The 19445-nt window shown below is 42.7% G+C and overlaps 1 protein-coding gene across 2 annotated transcripts in view; it reads left to right on the forward strand.

Moving 5' to 3' along the window:
* LOC117417837 (collagen alpha-1(XVII) chain) overlaps positions 1-19445 on the forward strand; it is a 33613-nt gene that overhangs the window by 12688 nt on the left and 1480 nt on the right. Inside the window, exons 18-56 of one of the 2 annotated variants that reach the window (XM_034030209.3) lie at positions 294-539; positions 842-886; positions 1321-1347; positions 1956-1982; positions 2334-2396; positions 2592-2696; positions 3216-3278; positions 3390-3425; positions 3627-3680; positions 5069-5104; positions 5553-5588; positions 6107-6169; positions 6790-6825; positions 6915-6986; positions 7296-7322; positions 7678-7713; positions 7970-8005; positions 8496-8576; positions 8987-9022; positions 9617-9709; positions 10181-10243; positions 10619-10660; positions 11090-11152; positions 11353-11412; positions 11781-11807; positions 11911-11982; positions 12263-12349; positions 12518-12571; positions 12970-13098; positions 13491-13610; positions 13971-14054; positions 14647-14766; positions 15322-15411; positions 16779-16925; positions 17100-17240; positions 17353-17514; positions 17792-18001; positions 18355-18510; positions 18667-18738. In XM_034030209.3, coding sequence (XP_033886100.3) covers positions 294-539; positions 842-886; positions 1321-1347; positions 1956-1982; positions 2334-2396; positions 2592-2696; positions 3216-3278; positions 3390-3425; positions 3627-3680; positions 5069-5104; positions 5553-5588; positions 6107-6169; positions 6790-6825; positions 6915-6986; positions 7296-7322; positions 7678-7713; positions 7970-8005; positions 8496-8576; positions 8987-9022; positions 9617-9709; positions 10181-10243; positions 10619-10660; positions 11090-11152; positions 11353-11412; positions 11781-11807; positions 11911-11982; positions 12263-12349; positions 12518-12571; positions 12970-13098; positions 13491-13610; positions 13971-14054; positions 14647-14766; positions 15322-15411; positions 16779-16925; positions 17100-17240; positions 17353-17514; positions 17792-18001; positions 18355-18510; positions 18667-18738 — 3117 coding nt within the window. Of the gene's footprint in view, positions 1-293; positions 540-841; positions 887-1320; positions 1348-1955; positions 1983-2333; positions 2397-2591; positions 2697-3215; positions 3279-3389; positions 3426-3626; positions 3681-5068; positions 5105-5552; positions 5589-6106; positions 6170-6789; positions 6826-6914; positions 6987-7295; positions 7323-7677; positions 7714-7969; positions 8006-8495; positions 8577-8986; positions 9023-9616; positions 9710-10180; positions 10244-10618; positions 10661-11089; positions 11153-11352; positions 11413-11780; positions 11808-11910; positions 11983-12262; positions 12350-12517; positions 12572-12959; positions 13099-13490; positions 13611-13970; positions 14055-14646; positions 14767-15321; positions 15412-16778; positions 16926-17099; positions 17241-17352; positions 17515-17791; positions 18002-18354; positions 18511-18666; positions 18739-19445 lie in introns of both variants that reach the window. The other variant, XM_058985275.1, reaches the window with a different exon arrangement.

Genomic DNA, 19445 nt, shown 5'->3' on the forward strand with positions numbered 1-19445 from the left:
GTGGAATGTCTTGCAGAATGATACAAGGGCGGTAGCAGATACAGATGTGCGTGGGTTTTGGTACAGTATGTTTGGCTGATTGTCTTTATTTGTTGATACATGTTTACATGTAGTATTGTAATACATGTTTTTAAGACTCATGAAAGATTCAAATAACAAAATGGTTAATGTGCTGGTGAATGAAGAAGTACAAAGTGACGTGTTTGCAGAGATGGCAGCAGAGTGGTAATTGAGTTCTGAAGTGCTCACCTCATGGCTCTTTACCGCACTCATAGGACTGTGTGTTGTTTCAGCGAATGAAGTGAATAAACTGAAGGAACGCGTGGCGGTTCTGGAGGGCTCTGGACGGACCAGCCGGCTCACCTCCGTCAACATCAATGGCGCAGACCCAGCCTACTCTGAGCGAATCAGAGGGGCTGCGAAGAGCAGCCTGGGCACGGGGGTGAACCTGGGCTCAGATTCTACAGACTCAGATATCCAGCTACAACGCACAGTGCAGCAGCTGCTGAGAGCAGAGCTACAGTCCGATACAGTACGAGGTAAAGCACAATCTTCTGCATCTTCCAGTGCCTTTAAACTACATCCCGTTCAGGGCTTTCCAAAATTGAGCTCACCCACACTTTCAAAAAGACACTACCCTGGTTTGTTCCTTGATAAAACATATATGCTATTACAGCGTTCATCCACTGGGTGGTGTGTGCTCTTTGGAGTGCTCTGATTCAAAGAGACCACATTAAAACATCAAGCTACCCCATGGAACTGTGCTCACTGTCTTTGACATGATGTTCATAGGTCCTGTGAGGTCTGTTATTGATCGATGATGGATTGTCCTTTATTACAGCTTCACTTGCAGTTCAGGGTGAAAGGGGAGCACCAGGGCCTAAAGGTAAGATAATATTGAATTAATTTGGTTGAAGATATGTCTTTTATATATCTATGGAACCGTGTGTGTCATACACTTCATGTGGGAAGAAAACAGCAGTCCCAAATCACTCTGCTGACGGCTGAGCTGCAGTTCAAGACTCTCCCAGCAGGTGTCACCATTACACAGTACCGAGAGGCCCATCAATGGGAGAATGATGAACAACCACTGCAGCAGGGAGTGGGCATTAGGGCCAACCTGGACACCAGGGATTGTTTTAAGAAATGTTTTTCTCAGGTTAAACTTAAAGTTTTGTAAACTGAAAATTTGATTTAATTTATCTATCCGTAAATTAAACCAGTCTTTAAAGTATTATTGAATAGACCCCAGAATGTCATCTTTTTGCAAACTATTGCTGTTATCTTTCAAGTCTAATTTGTTGTGCTGTTTTATTTCAGGGGATGCTGGTTCTCCAGGTGTGAAAGGTATGTATGTTTTTAGTTCATGGCATTACTTCAGTTGCTACAGTAGCTAATAGTGCATGGATCCAGGTATTTCAACAGGGTGATGTTGTAGGTGTCTGTTTCAGTTAAACAATGAATGAAATGGTTGTATCACCTCTATTTAAACAATAGTAAACCTATTTGGTATAGTGGTTGTTAAAAATGAGATTTAAATGTAAATACACTTTAAGTACATTTTTTTAAGGATAACAAGCCAATGCAAAATGAATATCAACAATATCTATCTAATTGTAACATAACTGCAGTGTGGAGTAGTGGTTAGGGCTCTGGACTCTTGACCGGAGGGTCGTGGGTACTTTACCTAGATTGCTCCAGTAAAAACCCAACTGTATAAATGGGTAATTGTATGTAAAAATAATGTGATATCTTGTAACAATTGTAAGTTGCCCCCCCCCCCCACCTTAGCACTACCTAATATTAACTTAGGCAAGACAGTGCTAAACAGAATCTGTGAAACCAGCTGTCAGTATGCTACAGATTCATACCTGTCCTGTCTATATGCTAGTATTAGTCTGGTTAGATTCTTGAAATGCTAGTTTGTAATCCAAACTGTCTTTTTACTTTCACAGGAGATGCAGGTTTCCCAGGAATGCCTGGTATGTGTACTCATTAGAAAGATGAATTGGATTCCATATCCAAGCTACCTAAATAATGCTCGCTCGACTTCTGTTCAAGCAGCGTGGTCTCCATTCACTTCTCCATGACTTTTTCTAAATGATCATCAAGTGTTATGTGTGTCGTGTGACTTCGGTATAACTTAAGTGATATTAGTAAATGTATTGCAGCCCTGGGGTTCAAGTTAAATAGAAAGATATAAACTGTAGCTGCTTGTCTGTCTTTGTGCTTTTGCTCAGAATTCTGGGTACTGTAGTTTTTGCTATTACAAAGCGTGGTGGTGACCAGAGTGTTTCAGAGATTTAAGCCTTCACCCTGTCTCTCTCCTCCAGGTACTCCAGGAGTGATTGGACACCCAGGAGCAGAAGGACCCAAAGGACAGAAGGGCAGCGCAGGTGAGCGATAAGCACATGTGTTTCTGCTTGATTCCAGCTTGTAAAGTTAGAAACAATGTTGTGTGCTTCGTTCAAATACAGTATATAGTCTCCCTGTGTTATTTAATGGTACGTTATCTGTTAACTACCCGAAGTAATACATCTGATAGATCTGGTGATCATGTCTAAACATGCATGGTGCTGTCCTGTGTGCAGGTGATCCGGGATCTGAAGGGCAGGCGGGACCGAGAGGGCGAGAAGGCTTGCCTGGACCGCGGGGCGAACCCGGACCCTCTGGTTTTGGAGAGAAGGGAGACAAAGGTACGCACAACACATCTTTATATAATGCAGCAGGTTTAGATTGGGCTGTCTTCTGTGACTGTAAAAAGAAAAGGAAAGGTATTGGATAAGTGCATTTTGTATCTAAACAATTTTTACTCGTTTTATTGTGTGTTCAGGAAAAAAAATATCAGTTATGGTGTCCAGATGCTATGCTTGTGAAATATTTCTAGTGCTCCATCACTGTGGGATATTTCAAACTCTGGACTCTCTTGGACTGTGTGGGCAGACAGCAGTGTACAGACTGGGTTTAGTGGTCAGTCTGCGCCAAGTGAATTCCATCTACTCAGCAAACCCACAGCCTTCCTATCCAGCCAATCAAACATCTGGGCTTGAGTGAAATTCGGATTTAATATTTAAACTTTTGGGTAATATTTGTCTTGATTGATATAATTGCACAAAACTAAGAAAGAGAACTGAGTGAATTCTAGCGCTTACACAGCACTAGTCCAGTCTTTCAAAGGTCTGCTCAGCTGATCCATGGCTCCTCTCCATTTACAGGCAGCCCAGGTGATGCAGGACTTCCAGGGGTACCAGGCATCCCTGGGCCAATGGGACACAAAGGTAAGGGCTTCAATGTGATCACTGATAACAATACTTTGCTTTGCACAGCATTGTTAAAAAAAAGACAAATAATGGTTAATATATATCAATATATATGTTTTCTCCTTTAAGGTTCAATGGGCAGTCCAGGACCTTCAGGCATTGGAGGTATTGCTACCAGTTACCATTATGAGGTTTGATAGAATACCAAATACACAATAAACCTATCTATGTGACACAGGGATGACAGTGTTACTCATTGGATATCGATGTTTGGAATGTGCTTCTGGAGGGGATGGTGGATTGGAGAGGGGTGTTGCTGTGGGTAGAGGAGAGGCTTGTCTGAGGTGCTCTCGATTTTGTCTTTAGGCTCTCCTGGTCTGCAAGGTTTCCGAGGAGACGCAGGACAGCCCGGTCCAAAAGGTAAGGCAGTGGCAGTGGCATCAGAATAATGTTTAAACCAAAGGTCAGCAGGGAAACCCCACTGTAGCTGCAGTGATATCTGCTTGTGAAAACTGACTCTTAGATAAATAGCGCTCCTAATACGAAGGTCATTTTAACTAGAAATGATTTCCGCATAATTGCCTTGGCTCGGGTGGTTTCACAGACCCCAATTAGCACTAGTGTTGGACTGCCTTACCTAAGGTAACATTAGGTATCCCAAGATTAGCGCTAGCTGGTAAGAGTGTATTGTGCTTTCTGATTTCACTTCGCCTCCAATTCTTCAATTCCCTTAAACAAAACTATTGTGCAGATGCAATATTCAGAACGCTAGTTACACTATTCACAAGTAACAGTTCCATCAGAAACAAAGGTAAACAGTAACGTAGGAACTGTACCAAAGAGGAGTTATCCAAGTTTAATGTTTGCTCTCCTTTAAAACATATGCAGGCTTTCTTTATTCCATCCTTCAGAAATGTGCTTCATTGTTTGACGTTCATTGAAACCTGCTGCTGACATGTCTGTCAACGTGTGCACCTGTCAATGTAACGTTGTATCTCACAAAGGGTCTTTTCTGTTGAAATATTTATCCTGGCGGTAACAATAGTATGCAATCAATTATGTAAAGCAAGTGCCGATGACTGGCACTCTATACTAAGTGGTTTTGCTTTTTATTTTTTGTAGAGTGATGTTTGATTAAGTAGTTTGAGTAGTTTGATTTAATAGGTTTTGAATGGAGAATGAGATCTCCGTAATGAACCATGCAGGAGTCACTCAGAGACCTGTAATATCATTACAGTGAACTCTCCAGGGCAAGGGCACAGACACAAAGGAGGGGAGGAGTGGTGCTGCTCAAATCATTTTACTCACTTGTGATACATCACAAAAGTAATACAAGAGCTGCTACAATCTCACAAGCCGACAGACACCATTTTATAGCACAATAGCCCCCTCTCATATATCACATCATTTTTCTGACTTGCTAACACCGCAGACAGACATATTTTCAATGACTATACAGTCTGCTGTTTCTTTTGTTATTTAAGGATGCTTTAAAGATACTGAAATCAACATGTGAAGAATATCTTAGTGCTATCTGTTAGGTTAATGTAGATCTCATAGTCCCCTCATAGTATGCATTGAAGAATATCTTAGTGCTGTCTGTTAGGTTAATGTAGGTCTCATAGTCCCCTCATAGTATGCATTGAAGAATATCTTAGTGCTGTCTGTTAGGTTAATGTAGGTCTCATAGTCCCCTCATAGTATGCATTGAAGAATATCTTAGTGCTATCTGTTAGGTTAATGTAGGTCTCATAATAACCTCATAGTACGCATTGAATAATATCTTTGCCTTCACTTTTTTTCTATAGGTGACAAAGGATCAATTGGACCAGCAGGACCAAAGGGTATGACGATCTTTATTGCTGATAATTTGTATGATTATTGGAAACTCTGGCATGCTCCTGTAACGGGCGGTGTTGTTTGATGCACTGCTGTCAAGGACTCTGACCCCCAGCTTTCACCCTGTCACATCCTGTCAGGCTGAGTTACTTAAACCGTGCATCTACCTGAGGGTGATGTGGGTGCCTTCACCCTGTCACATCCTGTCACGCTGAGTTACTTAAACTGTGCATCTACCTGAGGGTGATGTGGGTGCCTTCACTCTGTCACATCCTGTCACGCTGAGTTACTTAAACCGTGCATCTACCTGAGGGTGATGTGGGTGCCTTCACCCTGTCACATCCTGTCACGCTGAGTTACTTAAACTGTGCATCTACCTGAGGGTGATGTGGATAATATTTCTTGTAGTACCATTCTTTATTTAATTACAGTATTCATGTTTGCATTGCACAGGTGATCAGGGGGAGAACGGACCTCGTGGACCTCCAGGTGTGTAAACCTCTTATTGCCTCCTAACAGAGACAATGATGAAACTGTTTGATACTGTGAAGCTTGGGTGTGACATTATGTGCCATAGTTACATCATGGTTATCCTTAACCTAGCAAACACATCATAAAACATAACACATGGAGCACAGTTTGATCTAGATGAGATATTATGCACACTGTGTATGGAACACAGAGATGGAGAACTGCTATTAACCAGTCTGAATAGGCATGCATACTTGAATTTGAGTCAAAAGGACTTTAGATTACAATTGAATGATGCTATCCTTATAGCAGTGCCAGATAACAAAAACTATGATAACTGTGTGCAGTCATTCAATGGCCAACCACATCAGTTATCTCTACCATAGTGTTTGGTACAAATTCCAGTGTAACCCTATGAGTGAAGTGGATTAGTAAACCCTGAGTGAATGGCATACGTGTCTTTTACCTCACCTGCCCTTGCTTGTCAGTTGCTGCACTGTCTTAAGCACTAAGCTGTGGTACCTTCCCTTCTCCAGGTGACTCAGGCTCGCGCGGATTGCCAGGACCCCATGGAGAGGCTGGAGCTAAAGGGTCTGCGGGTCAGTGGAACACAGGAGCAGAGCAGCTTGAACCTACATCTCCTGCAAACTTTTCAAATGCAGTCCAGTTTATTAGGAAAAACCAAAATTCGGTTTGAAAGTCTGTCGCAGATGTTTATTGGGACAGCTTCACTCGTGCTTAACATTGTTTATTCGTGCTAACATTATTCAGAATATATTTCTCTGTAAATGTAGTAAATGGCTTCTTGTGTAAAGCTCTGTGCCAATGTTGTGTAAATAATTCACCCCTGAGCTGTCTCATGAGAAGTTATGTACCATGGAAATCATATACTCGGGGTCTCCAACCCTGGCCCTGGAGAACCCCAGTCCTGCAGGTTTTCTAGATGTCTTTACATCATCAATGGCTGAAGATCTGGAACACATGTTCATCTTGACTAATTAAGCTAATAATTGGTTAAATGAAGTAACTGAGAGCTAAGTTGAATTGAAAACCTGAAGACCCTGTAGCTCTCCAGGACGGGGGTTGGAGACCCCTGGCTTATTCTGTATGAGCTATCAATTAGCAAGGAGGCAGTGACACCTCTGGTTCTTGAGCCATCAGTTTTGCTTCGGGTAATGTAATCATTTTGTTGATGTTTTTTCTTGTGTTGCTCTAACAGGTCCACCTGGTGCAGATGGACACAAAGGCCCCAGAGGTATGCTGCTGTTTTGTTTAAAATAAGCTTGACCCGATACCTGTGCACCCTTTTCAAAAATAATACAATTGAAATGTTTGATTTGTCAGGTGACCAAGGACCAATCGGATTGCCAGGGATCAGAGGACCATCCGGACCCCCAGGAGATGCCGGCTTACCAGGTACCTTCATTAGAATCGTGTGCTACCACCCCACATCCCACAGATACATCTGGACTCAGTTTATTAGCAGATTGTTTCTCATCTGTCTCTTTATGTTCATGTCATGACAAAAATAAGGAGCATTCCAAAACCTTTTCAGGGGGTTCAGGTTATAAACATGTTATACTCTGTGCTATAGTAAAAACATGGCCAAGTGCAGTGAAAATGAAAGCATAGAGAAGCGATTACAGACAGCACTATCTGGTGATTGTAGTTTGTAACTAAATATATAAAAGTAATGCATTCTTTCTGTTTCCTTTTGCTTCCCAGGGCTTAGTGGATCACAGGGACCACCAGGTACACATTTAACTTGGATGGATTATTTATCTGCATCAAACATTTGTTTAGTTTTATAACATTTTGTTTACTCTAGCTGGGATCAATATGCACTTGTCTTGCGTAACTAAAATCTTAAAACTACAGTAGGTAACAACTAGATCAATAAACACAGTGCACAAGCTACCAAGAGTCAAAGAAATGCCTAGCATTAATTAAGTCTGAAAGTTGTTTTGGAAGCCAAATGTGTTAGCTATACAGAGACCAGTCAAAATATTACAGTGAATACATAAATATACCATTTGTAATAAATGTCTTTTTGAATAAATGGATTAAGTCAACAGGAATGCTGATTAGTGTATATACATTTTTACAGGTCTTCCAGGTAATCCAGGTGTACCTGGATCCAAAGGTATTATTATTATTATTATTATTATTATTATTATTATTATTATTATTAGTAGTAGTAGTAGTAGTAGTAGTAGTAGTGTAGTATTTGTAGTAGTCGTAGTTTTTCGTTGTTGTTGATTTACCTTAAGTACTATGATTACCTTATCTATTATTCTGATAACTGCTCTACACCTGTATATAAAGTTGTAATGTTCATCGAAAAAAAAACTCATCTCAGTCTAAGAGTTCCACCACACTAAACTGATGCTGTTTCCCAGGTGAAGCAGGAGAGCCAGGCAAGATCATCAATGCAGGTGAGATACGTTGATTGACAGAGAACATACTGGAGATCCAGTGAAAGAGCAAGTGTATTGTCTCTACAACCAATAACAAAAAAATATCTGAGGTATAAGAAATTCAAAAGTATAGACCTAGTCAAAGCAATGTTACTGTACATACCACATCTCACGCTGGCTGGTTCATGGGCTTCTTTACAGTTTCTATCATCAAGTATTTTTTACATTAAATGATACAGAGTTGCTTGTTGTTATTAAGAATGCTCTTTTCGAGGCAGAGCAGTAGGCACCCATAACAAAGGGTCCTTCATTGACTGCCCCATGCTGCTGCACAAAACACCAAACAGAGAAAGTTGGCAGATACTGGAGGTCCCACAAACAAGAATACAGTACAAGCTGGCCTAAAAGCTTGAAAGCCGTTCCACACGCTCTGCTGGAAATCACAGGCAACGTCGATGGTGAGTGGCGCTGGCAGGAGTGTGATGAGATCTTGTGTTTCGGGTTTCAGAAGGATCCAAGGCTGTGGTTGTGCCAGGCCCACCAGGACCAGCAGGACCTCCTGGCCCCATTGGACCTTCCGGACTCCCAGGTATGAGAACTGAGCAAGCTCCACACATCAAGGTTAGAGCTGCACCCCCTGGGTGAGGATCTAGCGGAAAACATTGGCAGGAAGGACTGGCAGGATGTCATTCACTAGTGTCTATTAAACTCCTATTTTCCTGTGAATAAAACCTCTTTTTTTTTTTAATGCTTTTTTGCATTTAGAGAAAAGTATTCACATAAATACTTGGATCTCGTCCTAGCGCCTGATGAGTTAAAAATACTGAAGCCAGCATACGACTCGTACTGTTTAGTTGAACAGTAAGACTGTAAGGCTTGTGGTTCACGTCCAGCCCTTGCCTTTCCATTCATTTCAAGGGGCTGGGATGCCGGTTCATTAGAGTTTCCCATCAGAGCTAGCATGCTGAGGATGTAACCCTGGTGTGTTTCTACCCCCAGGTCCTATTGGTCCCGCTGGAAATCCAGGACAGCCAGGTTGGTTGAAAACCCTTCTGTTCATCGGCAACTCAGTAGCTAGCACATGTGTCTTTGAAGTTAGAAACCCCCATTTATTATTATTATTATTATTATTATTAGTATTATTTTAGTCATTTAGCAGACGCTTTTATCCAAAGTAACTTACAGAGACTGGGGGGTGAACAGGATCTTGGTTTCACGCCCCATTTACCTGGAGATGAAAAACAAAGTTCTCTTCTGCTTTGCAAGCTGCGACAAAGGGGGGATTTCATACTTAAGCAGGAACCTTTTTGATTCTATTTTCAGCATTTTCTCATTTTAAACAGCCGCTTAAACATTTACATATACCTCTAACATCCTTATTCAACACCCATTTCATCACCACACAGTGTCTCAGAGAGTACCTAGATTTGCTTCCTCTTTATCATTAACATGGTGGATCATTTTTTGGCACAGGACCTGGCCCTATATTCCACAGCATGGGAACAAAATCTCCACCTGTTTCTAAGACGCTTCTTAGGGTCGCACTAATGAACACGGACCAGAAGACATTGGCTGTTGGTGGAGATGAATATGAAAGGGTGAATAAGTAAATGAATATTATCTTCCTAGGCTCAAAGGGATCCAGAGGAGACAGGGGTCTGCCAGGTGAAGCAGGTATCTCCGTGGAGACCTCCAGATCAGTCAGCTCTACTAAGTATCAACGTGAGTGTTTATTTTTTCTTTCTATATCCTAGGCCTACATGTTGGCATTACTGCGAGGCAGCCAGCAATAGTTAGAAACAAGACCTTGAGGTTAGAGCTGAATAGAGCTGGAGGCAGAGAGAGCGAGTCCTAGTGGTTAGAGCTGAGGAACTGGGAGGCAGTGGGACCTAGAGGTGAGAACTGAGGGACTGGGAAGCACTTATAGAAAAAAAAAAAAACTCTTTGGAAAGTGGTAAGAACCCAAGCATTTAACAATAAGATTATTACAATAGAAAAGGCATAAGTAATAAGTAAACATAAGTAAACAGCCACTAGGTGTTGCTGTATGCTATGGACAAAAATAAATAAATAAATAAATTAAAGAAAGGTGAGCAACAACTTGCCTAATACACAGTGAGACTAACATTCGTAACTGTAGATTGGCTGTGAAAAGCAGGAGAAAATTGACTGTTCCCCTTGTTCTTCCCACAGAGGAGTCTGGAAGTTTCAGTGCTCAAGGACCCCCAGGCCCGCCCGGCCCACCAGGACCTCCAGGTAACCGCATTGACCTGTCTATCAGGGGGGTGGGGTTGGAGGGGTCCACCACACGTAGCACTGAGTTACAGAGAGTTCTAGGATTGGATAGACGTGGATGGGCGTGGATACTGAGCTGTCATCTCACACCCAAAGAGTCGGCCTTCCAGGGCAGAACTGAGGAACGCTGGTGGGACCGAATGGGGCATTATTGCTGTCTACGACGTGTGTCTGATCTGCTCTGTAGAGAACGACACTAAAAAGAAATATCACTTAGTCAGTGATACTGAAGATACAGATACTGAAGATACCGTACTGTCGTCTGATTTTACAAATCTGTCCTTTATGCTGTAGACTTTGAATGCCACTATTGTAATATGTTGTTTTCTACTATAGGCCCTGCAATTCAAGGTCCTCCCGGCCCCAGAGGAGATCCAGGTAAATGTATTTGCCAGAAATGCAGACATGCCCTAATACATGACTGCACTGCAAAACATGCAGTGAGTCTTCAATTAAATAGAGATATTATTCAGTGTGGTACAATACATATTATACTACACACAGTGTAGCTATTATCAAATTCTATCTAATGCTGGATTTCAAAATATGTAATCCAAACTAGCTTTTAAACAATTTTAAGAGCATGAACTAAAACATGTATTTAAGGCCTTTTCCATCCAGTAATCTGCATTTTGAGAAGTACAAACACTCAAGGGCTTGTACTGTTACTAAAACTAAACGCCCATCCGGTCTACAAGATGTCATATATAAAAGGACTGTAAGTCCACACTGGATTCCCCTCCCTTACAGATCTCAGCTTTGGTCAAATGTCCTGGTTCTTATGTTTCAAATGTCCTGTTCCTTAAGGTATTGGCCAACCAGGAATGCCGGGTGCCAAAGGAGAGCCAGGGAGCTTTGTGCCCAATTCAGGTGGGTTACTTTCCATTTCATCTCAACACCATTATGTTCTATGATGGTACACCAGTATGAGGAACACCAGTCAGACAGAGAAGCCATGTGCAGGATATCAGAATGTTTTGGATCGTTTTCTGGTGGTGTTGTTCAGTGCTGTTTGGAAGTCGGTCTCTACATTTCTATGGACACATTGTTTTGTTTTTTTTTAATTACAGGAACATTCTTTGCAGGACCTCCTGGGCCTCCTGGATTTCCCGGGCCCAAAGGGTCAGAGGGTAAGCAGCAGAGTACACTGCTGACCACTGAAATGCATTGCAATATTTGATTACGGTATGCATTGGATGGTTATTAAATCACCCCTTCAGAGAAGCACAGTGCACTGGAGGCATCAAATAACGGGTCGCAAGGTTCTAGGACTCCCACCATAGACCATATAGAGCACTGTGCCCAACACCTATTGCATGAACTGCTAAACACTGCCACCTTTCGAGGGCTTCCTCACTAAGATAACTTTAAAACAACTCTTCTTGATGGATGGGGCAGTTTTATAGTCTGCCTTTCTAGAACAAATAATAACATACATTGAGTATATAATAGTTTGTATAATATAGCGAATACATGTGTACTCTTCTTTCTTGTGTAGGTGAACAAGGACCAAGAGGATACCCAGGTAGGCTTGCTCTCTGGTCACTGTACTGTTTGCACAGTTACAGCATTTTGACTGGGCTGGAGTCTGGATGGTGATGCTCATTGTTTCTGTGTTTATCTCCAAGGTGAGCCAGGCCAGCCAGGTCTGCCCGGAAGTCCCAGTGGTAGTGGTGGTACTGGTGATTCTGGAAGAGGCGGTGAGTGAAAGATTCGCTCTTGGGCTCCAGAGAAGCCATCTCACAACACATAAGGCGCACAGACACCTGGAGGTCCATTTTATAACTGGACTGAGGCTCTACCAGGCAGCTTTTTATCTGGGAGATTCTTATACGTGTATGCGAGCTCGTACTGTACTTGAGCTCTGTCACTTGAATAATGCAGAAAGGAACTGCTCTCAGCATGATTACCAGTGAGCACCAGTCATGAATCAGGATTCATCATCCCATTGCTAATGTTTTAAATGTTTTCTCATTTCAGAACCAGGTCCACCTGGACCACCAGGGCTACCAGGTCCACAAGGCCCACCAGGCCAAGACGGTCAAGAAGGTGCTAAGGGAGACAGAGGTAAAAGGCTGTTGAGGAGCTCTCCTGTAGTTCATTTGCACTCTCAGTAGATTAATGTGAGGGATAATCTTCATCAGGATATAAGAGGCAGCCATCCAGAGTCCAAGCGGTCCAATGCACTTAAAACCATACCTGTTTTTTTTAATGACTCTTTCTATCCTTTCCCAGGGGATGCTGGAGTCCCAGGTGCTCCCGGAATTCCAGGGGCAGCAGTATCAAGAGGTATTGTCTCACACCATATACTGTATGTCTCAAAGAAATGCTGAGAAGCCTGGGTAGCTACTGTGACATACTTTTGACTAAGCTAAGGCAAAGGCTATGATATCATAAGTAGTTCTGAAGCTACAGGCAGTAAGGGGCAAGTCCCTTGTTGTTACTCACCTCTGGTGTTTATCATCTGGTCATTCCAGCTGCCAATATCGTCCTGGTCTAGTAGTTTATTAAGGGATCTTGTAAGTCATTCCCAAACCCCCAAAGTCTCCTCTGCAAGTTGGATTCAATGTTTCTCAGTCAATATACAATATGATGTTCTTATCAATGGAAGATAGTTGGCATGTATCTAAGAGCACTGGTAGGAATGTGGTTCCCCGCTCACCCTGTCTCTCCCCCGGTCTCTCCAGGTGGTAACTCGCGTGTCTATCAGGGCCCCCCTGGCCCTCCAGGGCCCCCCGGAGCCCCTGGTACTCCTGGATCTGGATCTCCAGACTCACTGCCTGACGTTCGCCAGTACATTGCTGATTATCTTCAGAGTAAGTGGTTTGTGATAACAAAATCAAAGTGTATGCACATCTATAGAGAAATGACTCATGCTCGAAACTGCTCAAGTGTGGATAATGATCACTGGCACAGGTGATTAAGAGCATGATTTCCATGTCTTGTATGTAGCAGTTCTTTTAGATGTGGCAACAACAGCCATCATTTCTTGATTATAGTTCTTTCTTAGATAGAAAACTAAACCTTGAAATCACCCAGTAATCTACAGTTGGAAAGATCAGTTAAAAATCAATAAGCCTTTTCCACAATTACACACACAAATACAGTACATATTAATTTCATCATGCAGAATTCCTTTGCCAAGCATTAAAATAAATGGACAGTCAGCTGATTGTTACCGCACTGAATTATATTGTGCGCTTCACAGGTGATTCTGTCAGGAGCTTCATGACTGGACCCCAAGGACCACCTGGGCCACCAGGGCCACCTGGAGGTGGCAGTGTGCCGGTCGATGATCTGGCGAGCCGTGTCATCAGCTACATGCAACGTGAGTGACATGGGGCTGAATCTATCTGGCCTTCTTGATGGGGGGGGGGGGGGGGAGGGGGGAGTTAAAGCAAAGGACCTTGGATGAAATCTGTATTGACTTTCTGTGTGACACCGCCCTGAGTGGCCGAGTCACTGGATTTGCATGTACTTCAGTCCCATTCCAGCTGTTTGTCCCTTGGTAGAAACATCTCTAGGATTACAGAGACTCAAATGTTGTAAAGGCTTAAGCACTGCTTGTCTACTCTATTTTAAAAGTTAATTGTGGATTAAATACTGGAATTTATTGCATCGTTCTGGTTAACCTGCATTGCCTATTGCCTATTGCAGTGCATATGACATGACCTTCCTTCTTTTGCAGGTACTGGCATTAGCTCTGGTCTTCCTGGCCCCCCGGGCCCCCCTGGAACACCATCAGTTGATGCTATTATAGCCCTGTTGCAGAGTGAGTTGCTGGATACACCACAGTCCACTGCACATTTTGTTTTATGTTTGTTGTTGTCCTTACCGAACTGGAAGGTGTTCAAGTTTTCTTAAAACCGCCTTGACAAATATTCTTCAACTAATAATAATAATAATAATAATAATAATAATAATAATAATAATAATAATAATAATAATTCCACCAATTTTATAAGCATTACTTATTCCTACAGGTCAAAATATATTTACTACACTTTGGAACACTGTGTGTTTTCAAATAAGCTATATTATATATGTTTTTCAATCTGCAATTGAAAGGTTTGATGTTAAATATATACACGCAGTACATCTTTCTCTTCGGTATGGGATAGTCCCCTGTCCACATGTTTTTGTTTGTCTGTGTGTTTCTCTGTTGACCCTCTTTAGGCGAGTCCTCAAAGCTGCTGCTGAACTGTGTCTGGTCCATGTTCAGCATCAGCTCTCCGGTGACCATGTCACCCCAGCTCACACCGCACGGGGCGCTCAATTTCAAATACAAACATACGCACTACAATAAGACTAAGGCGTGTGTTTGAACCATTTACATATATTTCTATTTACCTTGAATTGTTCAGGACAGGAAGTGAGGCAGTATCTTGTGGGGCCTCCAGGCCCGCCAGGACCTTCAGGATCGAGTGGGCTTGATTCTGTCAACCAGCAGGAGTTGGCCACTCGTGTCATCAGCATCATGAACAGTGAGTACGGGACACTGGTTTCATACCTTCTGGCCAGCGCTTCTCATTACTGAGGGCTGGTACCTCCTCACGGGTGGTTCAGGTCTGCCAGTGGTGTAAGTAGTGGAGAGGCTGGTATTTAGGATGAATGGTTCTAGGGTTCAATAGGGTACCAGAATACAGTAGTAATCTACAGAATCCTCGATAGGAGCCAAAGTGAATTCAGTTTTTTTTCTGAATTGGGTTTAAATGCATATGGCTGTGCATTTTAAAACCCTTTAAACATTTAGGACTGTACTCATAAAAGTTGGTGTTTGTTTTGGCAATTTGCTAAATCTTTATGAACTTTATGGACTTTTTTTCAATCTGCAAGGGACTCATAATTGATTATGTTGAATATTACTAAAAATACAGGAGTAATAATAATCAGAAAATTGCCATTGCGTATTACTAACCTTTATGGCCCTAAATGATTAATTTTCAGAAGGATGGCTTTTTGTGGGGACATTTTATGGTAATTTTATGGTAATTTTTTTGCAATGGACAGTAACAGTTTTGAATGGCTCTGTTTTCCAGCTAGGGGTCTGCAAATTGGTTTGCCAGGGCCCCCCGGCCCTCCAGGACCCCCGGGGTCTACCTATGGGGACATATCAGCACTGCTGCAAAGTAAGAATCAAAGGACCTTCTGTTGGATACGTAGTGAATTACAGACCAGGGCAGTGGCACTTGTTCCAGCTCTGTTCCAGAGCAGTTGCATCTCTTGAGTTTTTCTGAATCAAACAGGTTGTAACACCTGGGTTTGTGATTGTATAAACCTTGATAGGCTAATCACATGGTGTTGGTACTCCACCAGGGTCACAGTCATATCCTGAAATAATATCCTATTTTGTGTTACGGACTAGAGGATTTTCTAAATCTTCTTTCTTGTACCCTTGCTCATTGCTTCTGCCTTACACTCCACATTGCACCATCTCTGCCTTGGTCTTGGCCACATCTTGTCTTAGTTTCTTTCCCAGATGATCTATAGGTATCTATTAGATGTGCCCAATCCATACTGGTAATCTGCTGCACAGGCTTTGTCCCCTATCCCTTTCCATACATTTTTATTCCATCGTCTGCTGCAAATCTTAAAAAGTACCTCCTATCAAGCCCATTGTAGTTGCTTCGTTATAGCCAGGCTTTTGCTGCCATGCAAATTGTAGTAGTGGTGTGCATAAAGATCTTTCCCAGTAGATTCTGTAGAAAATATATATTTGTTGGTTAAAACCACTAAGTAAAATATCATTCTAAAAGTGATTTAAGGCACACATGTTGTTTTTTTTGCACATCTCTAATACAAAGACATCTCTAATACTCTAATCTCTTCTTCCCCACAACCCTGCACTCACATTTCTTTGTGCATCTCAAGTGATCGCCGGTCTTGGTGGCTTCACTTCCTTCTTGCTGAATCCTGAATCCCTGACATCCCTATCAAAGCATACTGCTCAAAGTCTTTTCTCAGCTTACTCCAGTCGCGCAGCATCCTGCTTGCTCTACTATTCAGAGTGTAAAAACATGACATTGGCAGGTCATGATTTGCAACCAAACAGTTGTTTTGGTGACTCTTATTTGAAGAGCAGTTGACAGAATGGCTGCAAGAGAAGAGGCTGAAACGACAAGTCTATTGATGGGTTGCTTTCCATCCTTATGTTGCCCCATAACAATAACAATAATGACACAGCACTGGCAATTCTTAATAGTAGCTTAACCACTACTTAAAGAGTCCCTTCAGCACTTTGTGAATTCTTGTATTTGCTGGTTGAACCACATCTTCCTGAAGAATACTGAACAGACCAAGCAACAGAGATAGTTTCAAGCCTGGTGTTTTAGAATCAAATGTATGTTACTACAAGTACCAAGCCAAATTTAAACCTGTCTGGCCATGGATAAAGGGACATAGACTTGAAATAAGTCATCTCTGATAGTCGTGCACAGCGTAAGTATAGGGTAGATGGGCACATGGTATTTACACCTACATTTTCTTTCCTTCTAAGACTCTGAGTTTCGAGGAATTGTTGGGCGACCAGGGCCCCCCGGAACACCAGGAAGACCGGGCTCTCCTGGGCCAATGGGCCCCCCTGGAATTGCCACTGTTAGTGGTTCAGGCTACAGAATGGAAGACATCAGAAGCTACCTGCAGAGTAAGGCTGGTTTATTGGTGTTTAATTCTGCCTTATTGTAACAAAATAGGTAAGAATAATGTGATGAAGGATAACTAGACGGTATATCTGAATCAAACAGTAATAGTACTTCAGATCATCCTGTATCCTTTTAGGAAAGGGTTGAAGCTAAACCTTTGTGTTTGTGTCGCACAGATGCAGGTTTCAGTGGCCCTCCTGGCCCAGCAGGCCCACCTGGTCCCCAGGGGCCTCCAGGGGTGTCTGGAGGACTCGTCTCCTACGCTGAGAACACACAGAAGGACCTCTTCCGCACTGAGCTCATCCAGTACCTCACCAGTGAGGGAACACTTTTCTTTTTACTCACGTTTGACACTTTTTATGCAGTGACGTATCTAAGAATCCCTTGGGCTCTCCCTGACTGTTGTACACATATTCCAATGCATTGCAGGTGACAATATGCGGCAGTTCATATCAGGGCCGCCGGGCCCCCCGGGACCTCGTGGATTTAAAGGAGAGCGTGGCGACTCTGGGTACAGCAGAGTAGAGGGTGGGCTGAGTGGAACGCTGGATTACTCTGCCGTGGCAGTTAAAGTATCGGACTACATAAAGAGTAAGTGTTACACCCAGTGAGCTCCATTAACTGTAGTTAGCACAGGCCTCAATCACAGACAATGACCCTACCATAGCTTTATTAATAATTTTAATACAAATTATATTTAATTGCGTATATACTGTAATGATTTTAAATGATGTTGACATGTACAAATACTGGCAGGACATCGTTGCTTTGAAAAGGATTATAAATGGCCTGGAAACAATTGAGTTCAATGTAATAGCTGCATTGTGAGGCGTCTCTGATGTCTGTGGTCCTGTCCCTGCTTTCACAGCCCAGGGTCTGCTGCAGGATGTCTCTTACAGCGCGTCTGAGCGAGTGGGACGCCCAGGAGCCCCGGGCCCCCCAGGCCCCCAAGGACCTCAAGGACCTCAAGGATTTAAAGGAGAGCGTGGTGACTCCGGGTACAGCAGAGTAGAGGGTGGACTGAGCGGAACGCTGGATTACTCTGCCGTGGCAGCAAAAGTATCGGACTACATAAAGAGTAAGTGTTACACCCAGTGAGCTTCATTAACTGTTACTGCGGACCTAAATCACATAATGTCCATACCATAGTTTTATTTTATGTATAAATATTTTATTAAATTACAAATGATATTCACTTGCTTATATAACAATTTTAAATGATATGGACATATACAAATACTGGCTGGTATATAATGATTTTAAATGATATGGACATGTACAAATACTGGCTGGAAAGCCTTACTTTGAAAAAGATTATAGACAGCCTGGACGATATCCAGTTTAGTGTTAGTGATGTACAGTATGAATGAGGTGGATTAGCTGCATTGTGAGGTGCCTCTGATGTATGTGGTCCTGTCCCTGCTTTCACAGCCCAGGGTCTGCTGCAAGGTGTCTCTTACAGTGTGTCAGAACAAGTGGGACGCCCCGGTTACCCAGGACCACCGGGACCCCCCGGACCTCCAGGGTACAGCCGTGTCATCGGCGCGTACGGGAACGTCACTGCTGACCTCATGGAATTCTTCAGAAGTAAGGAAAACTGTTTGCTGGCTTGATACACTTACAATAACACTTGCATGACGCTCCAGATATGCAGAATATTAAGCTTATGCACATTTTGTACGTGCCTTTTAAAACAATGATGTAAAGGTACATGTCTTACAAACTTTTTGTTTCTTTTTACAGCGTACGGTACAATTCCAGGACCTGTGGGTCCAAAGGGAGATAGAGGATTCCCAGGACACAAAGGGGATAGAGGTGTGTTCTCTTATCATCTATGTGCTAAGAATGAAACATAAGCCCCTTTCACACTGACATGCTCTACCCGGGTTGGAAACTACCTGGTCAGGACCCGGTGTCATGTGGGTCCGCTACGCGATTTCACACTGGTTTTCATAAAGCAGTGTTGACCTGGGTGACAGACGCAAGTACACAATGCGCGTATCAATGCCCAGGAAGCAGCTTGTTACACACACTTCCATCCAAGCTTCTCTGGATTGAACCGTCGGCCCAAATGTTGATTAGAGAAAATGTTTCTTCACCCCTGCTGCAATCTGGCTCATGGTGTGTCTCAAGCAACACAAATATGGCTAAACAGAATAAACAGAAAAGTTTGTCAGCTTACGAACGGCGTAACAGTGTGAAAGGGGCTTTAGCCACTAATCAAACATGTGCACAACAACTTCAATACCCCCCCCCCCCTCCAATTGTTAAAAATGAGAATAGTTTATTTTTCTCCATCGTATTGTACCTGCTAAATCCAAGTTGGCTTACACTGCTGATTCTATAGTCAATGCATTTTAACGGTAGTTCAAGTCTCCAGTCAGAGGAACAGAGTGGCTAACCCCCTTAGTTTAACTACATTCTGAACAAAGACACCAGAAACCTAGATAGTATATAACAGATAAGTAAAATGCATAATCTGAAGTTATGGATGTTTGGCAAGCACGGTGCACAGTTTAATC

This window comes from Acipenser ruthenus, chromosome 13 (genome assembly GCF_902713425.1).
Source record: "Acipenser ruthenus chromosome 13, fAciRut3.2 maternal haplotype, whole genome shotgun sequence".
In the NCBI taxonomy this organism is placed as follows: Eukaryota; Metazoa; Chordata; class Actinopteri; order Acipenseriformes; family Acipenseridae; genus Acipenser; species Acipenser ruthenus.